Genomic DNA, 12653 nt, shown 5'->3' on the forward strand with positions numbered 1-12653 from the left:
CAGATCACATTCAGCACGCACAAGAACTCAGATCATCATTGTCAGGGTTTGATATTACCGTTGTGGTTCCACTTTTAGATCCTCTCTTGTGTCCACGTTTGGGCCTCTGAGCACATGCCTTGTCTTTATCGAACACATTAATCCAGTCATTATGAATGCCACAGCGCTCTCACCTGTACCTGAAATATGACACCAGTCTCATTCACCACACAGGCCGCATGAGCTAACATAGCAGCATCGTGTGAGCTTATTATGCTCTCAGCTTTGCGTAGTTTCAAGAAGGGGGATGCATACTGTCTTTTGTGTGGCGTTGCCATGGTTCACTGAATCTTGTGATGTAACCATCGGGTTTCTTAGAATCCTGTTGGAAATAAGTGGGAGTGAGGAACGTTGCAGTGTGGTGTGAGTGCAGGTTCCCTGTGGGTATAACAGCATTGTTGGCCGCCTGTCAGGAAGTCTCATCCATCAACCTGAAAGCCTGACAGCACATATTTACAGCAAAAACCTGCAGGCTGGATCAAACTGGTTCTCCTGTTCTACTGATGTTAGTGCCAAATCTTATACTGGACAAAGGTCCCTTAATTTAGGTCGCTAAGAGTCTCAGTCAATCAGGTTACAAGTAATAAGGCAACGTCAACCAGCTGTTTAATTGTTATTCGTATTGATATTTTCACCATTCAGAATGAAGAATCTTCTTCAGTTTCCTCATGCCAGACACTCCCCAGCAGTCAGGAGAGCTGAAGCCTTTTTGAGGGACAGCATATTAAACATGACATTCTGGACACTAAGTTTGATGTTCATGTTTAGCGACAGACCTCAAAGAAAGTCAGATCCCAGGCGCGATAGTGAGGGAAAAGGATGACTGCTGCTCAGTTTACTGAGGCAGTAGTCAAAATCATCTTACATGTTTTTTTAAGCTCGTACTGAAAAGGCGGGATCTCGCTTCTCGAATGTCATGATTTGTTGCTCGAGGAACATTCGGATATTGAGAAACGATGATGCTGTTTGGCTCCTACTACGACTTGTCAAACACACCAGTGACCTTTGATGTGACATTAATCAGAGTCTCGCACCGTGTCAGCACCAGATCCATTAACACATTACATAAAAGCTGAGTATGACACACGCACAGAAGATATGTGAAGACATCACTTCGAGCTGTGGTCTCTCACAAGTACTGATGGGTATATTTCAGTATTTTCCGTCACTCCTAGAACCAGTGTGTTTGGGATTTAGGGGGAAAAATGGAAATAGGAAAAATAGAAGAATAATAGACTCATTGGCCCTCATTTATCAAACGAACGTACGACAGAAAAACGTGCGTACGACCATTTCCACGCAAACTTCGGCATTTATCAATCTGAACGTGAGCGGGAGCTACGATCAAATCTCACGTCAGGTCTGAGATCGTGTACGCAAATTTGAGTCTGTGGATTTGCGGTGCAGCACAGCAAAATCTGGCTGAGTCTGAAAATAACAAACCTCAGCTGTCATTAAGCATAAGCAGTCACATAACCCTAACCCAGATCAAAACGGGTTCTTAAAACGAATAAAACAAAAACATTTTTTTTAAAAGCCCACGTTCTTACTGAAAGGCTACCACTTTTTTGTAATATAAAATATGATAGGCTACGTGACAACTAATTAATGGAATACCTAATAACCCTGCTACAGAGCAGGAATGCAGACACAGTAGTGCGCACACACGCACACGGGTCACAGTGGAGCTGCTTCGGGTTGCTGAAGGGCAGGTGGCTCTGTCTCGGACCAGCAGGGGGAACGCTGCTGTATATCCAGGAGAAAGTGTGCGATATTATTTTGGCCTGTCAAGTTTTGCACAACATTGTATTAGCGATTGGAGTGAGTGCCTTTGATGTGCCGGCGCAGTCAGATGAGCCAATGCCCATGGAACCGTGGCCAGCACAGCCTCCACTGGGGGCTATACGGAGGAGACAGGACCTCATTCATCACCTTTAAAACGTAAAGTATACCTTAAACTCTTGCAAATGCTCTGCAGTATTTAATCAGTAATGTGAATTATTGGTGGAATTGGCTAAAGGCATAATAAACACAGAAAATAGACAACATTTAGTCATTTTTAGACTTTATTAAGGCTTTTTTAGAGTTTCATTAATTTCTTTTAATGTGTTATTTGTTGCCTCATGTGCGCTGAGGCCAATAAACTGCATATTTCTGTGTGTCTGTCCAGGACCTCTGCCGTGATGATGTTTGGTCTGAGCGCAGCACCGGGGCCAGAGGGCACGCGCTCTGGGGAGGAGACCTCGCTGACATGATGCTGGTGCCTGGCTGTGAAACATTTAAAAATACAATAAAAATGTATACCCATGAAACATGTGTAAGCCTAATTATGTGTAAGAAATGTGAACAGTCAGAGTTTGATAGATTTTACAATGCAGTAGTCCGGAGTCCGTTCCTCTGGCAACGCTGTTTACTGCCTCCGTTATTCTCTTCCATACAGCGTTTTTATGACCTCCTTTAATTCCATTTTTCAGACTGCCAAAAAGCAAATCTTTGTTTTGCTCCACCTCGGATGTCAGGATGCCGATCTCCATCTCGAAAAAGTTTATTTTCTTGCCAGTGTTTCTTCTCTCCATGTTTGACCTCAGTGGGCGAGGCCTCCGAACCAGGAATATTTAAGGGCGTAACATGTTAATGACGATCGAATTCAGCCGCCGCATTTATCAAGACCCGCTCATTCGTACGCTGAGATTGGTCAGATACGAATGTTTCATAAATCACACGTGTGTCCCGTCGTACGACCAATTCTGCGCTCAGATCTGCGCCCGTTTTCACGCAAGATTGATAAATGAGGGCCATTGTGTTTTTGTCACCTGAGAATAAGCCTTTCATATCTACAGAGGGAGCGGGGAGGAGGTTCCTCTTTGACGGCGTCTGTTATGTTGCAGAGAACGGACAAACCAAACACTGGCTCTGGAGCGGGCCTCTCCTGTTTTTAGTGCCCGGCCGGTGAACAGATAACAGTCATGACCGAAGGGACTTGACACATAACAAGATTCCATCATACTTCATCCATAAATAGTTATGTCCATCTGCAGGTCTGTGCCTTCGTTTCAAACCCTCTTTGTTGCTTTTGCTCCCTTTTGTTGATGTTCTCCGCTGGAATGAACATATACCAAGCATAGCTTAGCCAAGCTTATCCATTAAATACTCGTAGGTCGTGACTGCCACACACTTTGTGCTCCGAGATATTCTAAGAATGTCCAGCACACGATGAAAAGCAGACAATTTGGGGGTCCTGAGGGGACTAGAGACTGAGCAGAGGAGCTGGGACACAACTGGACTCCGGCTAGATGGTTCCAAATTTACCGTGGTTCCTTAATTATAATAACTAGTGCAGTGCCTGTAAGAAAAGTGTATTCCTATAAAAAAGTGGGAGGTTAAGGAGCTTTTTCATGGATGGCCAAATGAGGCTGTGTTTGAAGGTGGGACGTCAGGGATATTTAGGTTTGTTGTGAAATCCTATATTCCAGGGTATAATTGGCTGTTTTTGACTATTTTAGATTTTGCCATTATATTTCACCTTAAAAACTATTTACTTGGTGTCATTATTTTTAGCACAACCTCACATGTGTGACTGTGCTTTTATTTTTTTTATTTTGACAAACTGTATTAACACAATGGACCTAAAATCACAAAAAACCCATAAAATCCGAGTAGAAAAACTTGGATTTTGTTTACTGTGAAAACCACAAATAAACATATTTACAACAAACCATTTTTTTTTTTTACTTATAATGCAAATATACATTGTTGTTTGCTAAATTTGTGCATACATTTAAAACATTTACAAAGTTATATGTAACTATTTACATTTAAATGCAGGCAATGCTCAGCTGAATTAAGAGCTGGACTGCCTGCTCCACATTCAGCATCTTCTCATTGTTCTGACTCATTAAACGAAAAACCAACTCCACTACTCACTGAACACACTACACCCAACATTACATAACACACTAACTACACACTCCAAACACGCTAAATGTAACAAATCTCTCAACTCTCAAAATCGCTGTCCGACCGTCGTTGCCTGTCAATCATCCGCCTAGGTCCCTCCCACAACTTCCTGTTCCTCAACAACCAAACTTGCTGCTTGGACACTTTCGTGACAAAAGCCTGTTTTTACCGTTTCTTCCTGCACCAGACATAAAGCAAACGTGACGGCAATGTTCGCGAAAAAGCGTGGCGGACATTATTTACCCTAGGTCCGGTTTTGGACGTGCCGATGCGGCCGGTCCGTCGCCTCGGGAGGTGGGCCGTGTAGCTAGCGGCTAGCGGCTAGCTACACACGAACATCCACAGATTCCGATTCCACTTTGTTGTCCGCGCGTCTCCGGATCTCCTCAGACTCGAACAGACTCGGTCCGGACTCGTTTAATCTCATTAATCCACAACAGTCAGTTTAGATGCACAGAACAGAACGGACCGAACCGCCGGCAAAATCCCGGTCTAGCTCCCGCCGCTGCAGGTATAAATCCGCTTGTTTCTTCAGGTACGTCGTGGGCTTGAGCTCTGCAGTGATTGGCTCTGGTGCGCACGTGACTGTGGTGGCTCTGGTGGACTATGCTTGGTGGAATTTGTAAAGCATTTATGAAATAATTTATTCAAGGTATCATTGCAGTCCAAACAAATGCTTAGATGCACACCACTGAACCACGCAGCAGCCATGTTGAAAGTCTCGGGTCAGTGTGATCCTTATCCACAGAGATATTTGACCAACAGACACATACACACACACACACACACACACACACACACACACACAGACACACACACACACAGACAGAGATTCCGTGCATTTATAGATAGATAATTTAATTCATTTTACTATACAGAGAATTAATTTTAGTCTTCCTGAGCTTGACTGTTTTTCTTCACTTTATTTTCACCTATTTTTTGAGCAATCGACAGCATTAAGCCAGACATCTTGTAACAGCCCTTCTGAAATAGTATTCACATCTTTTTTATTTGACTTAAAATAAGACCTAAAACTTTTCTTTATGACACCACAGCAAGTGTTGTTGAGGGGTTTTAGATAAAAGTAAGACAGGGCAGAGCAATAGGAGAGGTACCGCACGAAACATTTCTGGAGGTGTCCAGCATCCGCTAAGCCCGACTCCCTTCATCTACACATCTTAAGAAACAGGCAGAAAAAGTGGTGCATGTCGACGTTCACAAACTTGACATTGGTAGTTTTCCGTTCACCCCGGAGGGATCAGGCTTTTTCCGAGCACCCTTACAAAGCTTCTTGTTATCCCCTCAGTAAGGTAGTGGGTAAGCAGGATTTCCGCTTTTGCAATTCACGGAGGCAGTGACGGCACACATTATTTTAATACGCTTGCCAGACTGTGTAACACCGGTTAGGAACAAGGGGGGAAAACGCGTTCACTCCGGTGGCTCAGGAGGAATTTGGAAGTGTTCGTGGTGAGCGACACCTTCACTGAGGAGCACAGGCACACTTCCTGTACATTGTGCCATTCGAGAAGACTTCTGAAGTTCAACGAACTTTGGCCCATTTTGATTCACGCCTGAATTGAAACCTAAATCCTTTGTTTTGATCTTGTTGAGGTGCTGCCCAAAGGGCCAAAGTGGTTCTCCCTCCTCCCCTCAACACGCCAGCCCCTCTTACAGGAAGCCACATGAATGCACGCCATGTACCAGAACACACCAGAGACCCAAACACTCCCTGATTGGTCCGGTAAAGAAGAAAACAACCCTGTTTTCTGTGTCTCAGAACATCTGAGACTCAACATGTTTACAACCTACCATCAGACTTTGTGTTGGTGCAGCAGGCAAAGTTGTGTCAAGCTGGAAACTGTTTCAGTTGAATTGAACTGCTCTTCCTTAAGACATCAAACAAAATCGGCATAACAGAATAATTCTGCTGTTTTATAAACAACCTGGTGTGGCTGATACCGTATAGTATAAAGTACTAGGATTTATTTTAGTCGGGACCAAAACGAAAACATGTTTGTATTTATGATTTTGAGTCAGCCATTATAAGGTAATGGCTTTAATAATTATTTTGTTGGTTCAACATAATTTTTTAAAAGCCTCAAGCCCAGCGTGAGTCATCAGCATTGCTTGTTTTGTCTGATCTGTTCACTGCCCGACAAAATAAAGAGAGAAAAGGCAGCACAGGTTTTTCTTTTTGCATCTTTGCTCAAAATAGTCAAATTAATCAATTAAAAGCCAGTGATATTAATAAATGATAGCTGATTATTTTTTCAATTGATTGATTGTCTACTTTCAAGCAGCGAAATGCTCTGCATATTGAAGATTTGTAGGACAAACGAGAAGTCAAAACCTTGTCATTCCTCAAATAATAAACGCTCAGTTTAGCAGCTGAAGTCAAATGTCTGGAATGGACGTCGTGACAGTCTCTGCTGCTGCTGTACCTGCTTTGTCACCAACAACACATTAAATCTGACCTTTTGTCCAAATCCTTTCTGTTGCAAACTGACAGCAGCGGCAGAGTTTATGTGTCTGCTCGTCACAGGTGAACAGTCTCTATTGATGTTTTAAGAGATGAACAGTCACCCTGTTGTGCCTTGTCCAGCGAAAAACATCTTTTCCCACAGCAGACATTTTGACTGGTCATAATAGGAAAAGCGCAGGTGTTTCTAAAAACGTTAACGTTAACGGTTCTGTTCTGTTCTGTCCTGTTCAGACGTCCCAGTAAACCTTGAGAGTGAGTCAGTGTGCACAAAACCAGGACAGTAAAGCTGAAGCAGCTCGATTGAATTGTTATTTTTACATTTTTACAGCCGGTTGATTTGAGTTATGACACACATTTCAAATAAACTTGTTACTGTAAACATACGCACATAAAGAAACCTCGCCATGACACGTATGTATTTGTTCCACGGTCGAACACATGAGATTTTTCTGCAGTGTTTTTCTTCCTCCTTTTGACTCGAGAGGAGATAACACAGTATTCCGCTCTGCTTGGGCAAACAAGACCAGGCGATTATGAAATTTTTCAGCCTGTAAGTGCCAGGATATGAAAATGTTAAGCAACCCCAACATTCAGCGCCAAGACTGAGTTCCTCTTATCGTTGCATAATTTCATCATGTGTCGCTGGCTAACATCCAGCGGCAGCAGCCTGCCTATACTCTCCAGCAACCACACATTTCTCTCTTAGTTCATAATAATTACCAGAGACAAGCTCCACAAAGCCACTGATCTGTAGAACTGCATGGCTATTATTCTGCAGACAAAAGCCAGCGACATGCTCCTATTTTCAGCCCCAGTGACATGTAGTGATGAAGGGGAAGGGGGGTAATGTTTTTATGCTGTGGCACTTTATAACCACATCTTGCAAATTCATTATTTTTGCTGGTTTTTTTTATATTCCAGTTCCCAAGAAGAAGAGAGGCCAATATCTCCTTTCTACATGAGGTAGGCCCCTATTGTCTGTGTAAGTGTTTTGGAAAGCTTCAGAAGCTGGGTGACAGCATGTTGTTTTGCACTGGAGGTGTGGGGGAAGTGGCTGTGCGCTGCCTTGGTGCATTATCATCGGAAACAATGGAACCACCAGTTGGAGGGGAAAGCAGGGCAGCGTGCACATGCAACAGTTTGCTCACCACCGTTTGGTTATTGTGGCGGAGGCGCCCACAGAACACGTTTCAGAACCACCGCCAAGGCGAAAGACATGCCTGGGCAAGAACACTGTGTTTCCGAATGATGCTTAAGATAACTGGAAGAATAATGCCTTTAACTGTTTTGATAAGCAGCTCATCAACAAGTGGATTTCTCCGTTGTGGGATAAATAAAGCCTATCTTATCGGTTCAAACTATAATTTAAGGCAAAAAAAAAATAAGAAGAAAATACCTTGTATTCTCTTGTTTCATGCTCAGAAGGTTCCCTTCTTTCCATTTATTATTCCGTTATTATTCTCATCAATAATAACTGGCAGATTCATCGATACGGAAAATAATTCTCACTTGACTTTCTTGTCGTTAGTTCCAAAGTGGAACATACAGAATTCTGGGTCAAAACAAACCAACTAACTGAATGGAATGACAGTCCACGCATACAATGTACGGCCGACCCCTAATGCTTTTGCACGTGTAGCTGATAACGTTACATTACAACCTCACCACACCCTCTTGATAATCACCCGTTAATCATCAATGACCCCCTCTGTCCTCGTTTCCCAGTTTGCTCCAAACGGGTGTTGACAGGAAGCCTTCGAAACTCGGCAGCTCGTTCAGTCGGTCTGAACGGCCGGTTCTTCAGTTAGTCATTTTGGAGTTAGCACATTTTGGAGTGATGTTTGCCGTCGTGACCTCAGAGCTGATATGACTCCATGGCAGCTGTTTTTTATTGCAACTCCCCAACAGAAATGAATAGACAGAGGAGAAAAATTCCCAATTCATTGAAGGACTTAATCCAAGTCCTTGACATGTGGTCAGTCAGAGAGTCAGCTATGTACAGTATGTATATTACTATAACATGTATGACTGTCGTGTGGGATGCATAATCTCTGTGCTCAGGAAACTGGAGATAAAAAAAACTTGTGGTGTTACCCGACTACATAATTGTGAACTTTTATAAAAATGTGCAGACTGATAGTGAAATCAGTAGTCGCAGCTCTATCCTGTCTAATCCAGCGTCTGGAGATGACTAAGACTACCTGTCTGTTGACGCCCTCACTGCCCCTTCACCTCACCTCACATTCACTTCCCTCGCTCACGTTCATCAATGACTAACTCCGCGGCCTGCGTGTACTTTGTCACACACACACACACACGCGCATCATCCAGACTTTCTCTCTCTCGCTCTCTCTCCGTCGAAATCGACTTGCATTCCTTCACAGACGGAAGGCTGCCACATAAGAGTTTAACCTCACAGCCCAGTCAAAATGGATCATAGATCAACATCATTTTTATTTATTTTTTCCTGTGTGTGTGTGTGTTGGCCAAAGACTCTAAAGGTCCTGGCTAATATCTGACTGTGGTGTAATACTGGATTACCTGAATCGACATCCCTGGGTTCACAGTGCTGAGGATTTAACTGGCATAAGCTTCCGCTTTGGAAGATTTTCACTTGTTTCCTCCTCGCTTTTTATGCCTCAAAGAACACTTAACTCCAAAACCCCATAACAGACACTAACTATGGAAACATGTTATTTTATTCTTACTTTTATTTGGTCACCAATTTTCTTAGTTATAAGTTCCTTAAACGGAGCAATTATACGACGCAAACTTTAAGCTCTTGTAAAACAAAGACTTGCACTGCTGGCTTTTAAAAAATTCACATTCGGAGAAAAAATAATAGCGCAATTACATAATTACACAGTTAAAATCCCAGACCTATCATTTCAATACAGACAGTACAGACAAACAGTTCAGTAAATCTCACAGACACCATCAAACTGAGAACAAGAAAAAAACGTTGATGACTTGTAAATTCAGAAAACTCATGCTGAGTTGGTCAAAGACATCGAACAGATCCATCATAGAGCGCCCACGTCACACCTCTTCCTAGTGGAACCCTGTGGACCTTATTTCAGATAAACTTTGTATTGTAGTCAATGGAGAGAGACTGATCATTTTTTTATTCCTGTGGAATTGTGCCATGAACTACAATATGATGTTTGTCAATCTAAAAGACACATTTTCAAGTCGAGAAAAGTTGCAGTTTGTCATTAGACAGTATACTATCATCGAGTTTTGTCTTAAACTGCTCAGTGAACTACATCGTCTCTCTCAACACACGTCACCAGCACCAACATGACTGCCAACTTGGCGCAGAAAGGGGACTAGAAAATGAAGATCACAATAGTCACTGACGCGACCGATGGCTGTGAAGTCTTTATAATTCAATCATTAATTTGCAATCATTAAAAAGGCTGTTTTCAACATCCCAACATCATATTGGCCTAAATAACTTGTCTTAGAGATATTTTGTAGTCGTGGTATTATTTTATCGCGGGGCTGTATTGACTCCTAATTGTAGTACAGTAACTCCTTTGTGCCGATCAATTAATACATCTGAGTGTACAAAAGAACATGTGGAGTTCCCCAAGGCTCCATCCTAGGGCCTCCTCTGCTCAACACCAACATGCTTTCACTAGAAATCCACTCCCACATGTCTTTTTATATTGCCTTCTGTGTGTGCCATACAAGTGAACTTGCTTAGTCTTGAGTGTATATATATATGTATGTGTGTTTGTCTGTGTTGTGAAAAACTTCTAGGTAGTTGTCACTGCATTGGCCTCAATCCAAATTCATGTTTGTTCTGACGAGGTCTGACTGCAGCAGACATTGACCAAACTACCGTTATCTTTATCTTTATACGACTTCTTTTGTCATCCCTATGCAGGGTAAAGTCGATCATACTTAAACAGTAGCAGAAGTCTGTTTTCATGTTGTTGTCTCATGTTGTAGTACAACATTGACAACAGAAAGGCAGGGAGTGACTCTCAAGGTCTTAAACTTTATACAACAGGGTAATGAAATTACATAATCATAGTGTTACAGGATCACCGTCTGATTGGTCCCTGATCAAACAGTTGGCTGGAGCTAGTGGTGTAATTTTATATTTTTAGAAAATATGTGTTTAAGAAAGGAATGTTGGCGTATGGTGATATTTTTGTCGCGTTTCTGATGCAATCATTCATCCCGCTTGCCTTACGGTCTCATTTGCCAGTAGTTCATGACTCAGACTGCCACCCTTACGCACCAGACAAGAATCCTGTCTCATACCATACTGGTTTCACACTGTTGCATCTTTAGCTGAAACGGAAATGGTGCAGAGTCTAGGCAGTGATGACAACTTTTGTCTGGTGATTTACCAAACTGCCACACTTGGTTTGTACGGTGCCAACCCGAAGTCTATCTGGGTAGATGATCGCTGCCACAAGAGACTTACAACTCGCAGGCAGCCACGCCAACGGGCAGCTGTTTATGTCATCATCAGCCAACTGTGGCACAGGTGGACATATAAGAAACCCAGTTTGATATGACAGATCAACACAGAGTAAATGTAAATATCATAGCATCATGAAAAGTACATGATATTAAGTATCTGTCGTAAGACTTCACTCCTTTTTCTAAGAACTGTGACCTTCAAGTGTAAATTCTGTGGATTTTAAGATGGAAATAAAAGTTCAAACACATAGAAATGGTCCAACTAATTTACTTGCCTAGACATTTTTATCATAATCAAACTATCCACTAATTATTAAGCTGTTCTCAATACACATGGACAAATAATCATGTCTTAATCCAGCAGGGAGGCTGAATCTCCTACAAAGCCCAAGGATAAATCTGAGGGTTCACAAGGTGATTAAAGATATTCTAAGAAATAGTTTTGGTCCGTATGTTTCTGAATTTTCTATAATTCTCTCATTTTCCCATGAAATTTACCACATTGAATAAGCCAATCGGAGAAGTGAAAATCATTCTTTCCACAACTTTCCCCACTTGTGCCACAACCTTTATCACCCAGTCACAGAGTGCTTCGTTTTACGAGCCCACAAGCTAAAAAAAGTTTGGGAACCATTGTCCTTAAACTTTTACAGTTTTCGATGCAATGATGTAAATTGCATCACAGGGCACAGTACATTTGATCTATATAATAACCATCTTCTCCTGGCACAAATTCCACTTATATAATTAACCCTGCCGCCACCTTAATAAGCGCCGAGGGCAGTGCTCGAGAAGGCTTTTATCATATTTCAGGCTTTAGTGTATCCATTGCCCTTTATGAATTCGTGCCTCTGACATTTGCAGATGCTAACACCCAAAGTCAAGTCAACATTAGTAAGCCATCAAACCATTTTCTGTTGCCTTAACCTGTTGCGTGCAGAGCCAAGTCTATTATTAGGTAGCAGGCTAATATTTTTCCTGCTGCGCTCAGAGATGATGAAGCAGTTTAGTTCCGCTGCCTCTGGACCACCAGTGTGAGCATGAGCTGACATAACTTTCACTCCTCTGTCCGTCCACTTTATTTCCCAGCTGCCTGATTAAGCAAAACTGAAGTGACACTGAAGTCTTGTCTGATAGAAATCATGATAGTCGTGAGCTGAGATGTTAAAACTGACCATAAAAAGCACCAGCGCCTTTACAGCCCCGTGTTTATGATTTCAACTCGCCAAGCTCATCAAAATCATCATCTGACTATCACAGGACAGCAGATGCCAACCTTTTAATCTTATTCTCTATCACTACATGTGCAGTACCTGCTATTTTACACAGGTTCACCACAGTCACCTTCACACCTTCACTCCATTATTATCTCTCCCTTTATCAGAGCACTGCACCGGGTCTGTGCCAAGCCGTGCTATTACTGTCAACACCGCTGTTTAGGAAAGATCTCTTTTAGGTCACCCCTAAACACGTCAAGGTAGCTGTGCTCCTGTCAGGGAGTGACAATGAAGATTGTTACAAAAATAAATACCGGCTGCACATCAGTTTTGTTTTAACTTGATTGGACTGTTGAGATTCAATACCGCATTGTACACTTTAGCAAAGGATATGGGCAGAATCTCTCAGGAAGGGGTTTAATCTCTACCGAAAGTCTGATGAATGACATTTTCTGTCGCAAAAAAAATGGAAACTGAACACCTGACGGTTGTACCTTTGCTCTTTGCATCTGCAGTGA

General features: G+C 42.3%; 1 protein-coding gene and 1 long non-coding RNA gene across 7 annotated transcripts in view; both read left to right on the plus strand.

Annotated features, from left to right (window-relative positions):
* Positions 1–12653, plus strand: part of fam13a (family with sequence similarity 13 member A) — a 47038-nt gene that overhangs the window by 11021 nt on the left and 23364 nt on the right. For 5 of the 6 annotated variants that reach the window (XM_030407201.1, XM_030410234.1, XM_030409412.1 and 2 more), the window contains exon 5: positions 7400–7441. The exons of the other annotated variant lie outside the window; for it this stretch is intronic. In XM_030407201.1, the coding sequence (XP_030263061.1) occupies positions 7400–7441 (42 nt within the window). The remainder of the gene's footprint in view (positions 1–7399; positions 7442–12653) is intronic. 6 annotated transcript variants of the gene reach the window in all.
* LOC115578307 (uncharacterized) lies at positions 1778–2351 on the plus strand. The gene is made up of 2 exons (XR_003983424.1): positions 1778–1980; positions 2210–2351. It is a non-coding gene; the product is annotated as an uncharacterized LOC115578307 (long non-coding RNA).

The sequence above is a fragment of the Sparus aurata genome, chromosome 1 (assembly GCF_900880675.1).
Source record: "Sparus aurata chromosome 1, fSpaAur1.1, whole genome shotgun sequence".
NCBI classification, from domain to species: domain Eukaryota; kingdom Metazoa; phylum Chordata; class Actinopteri; order Spariformes; family Sparidae; genus Sparus; species Sparus aurata.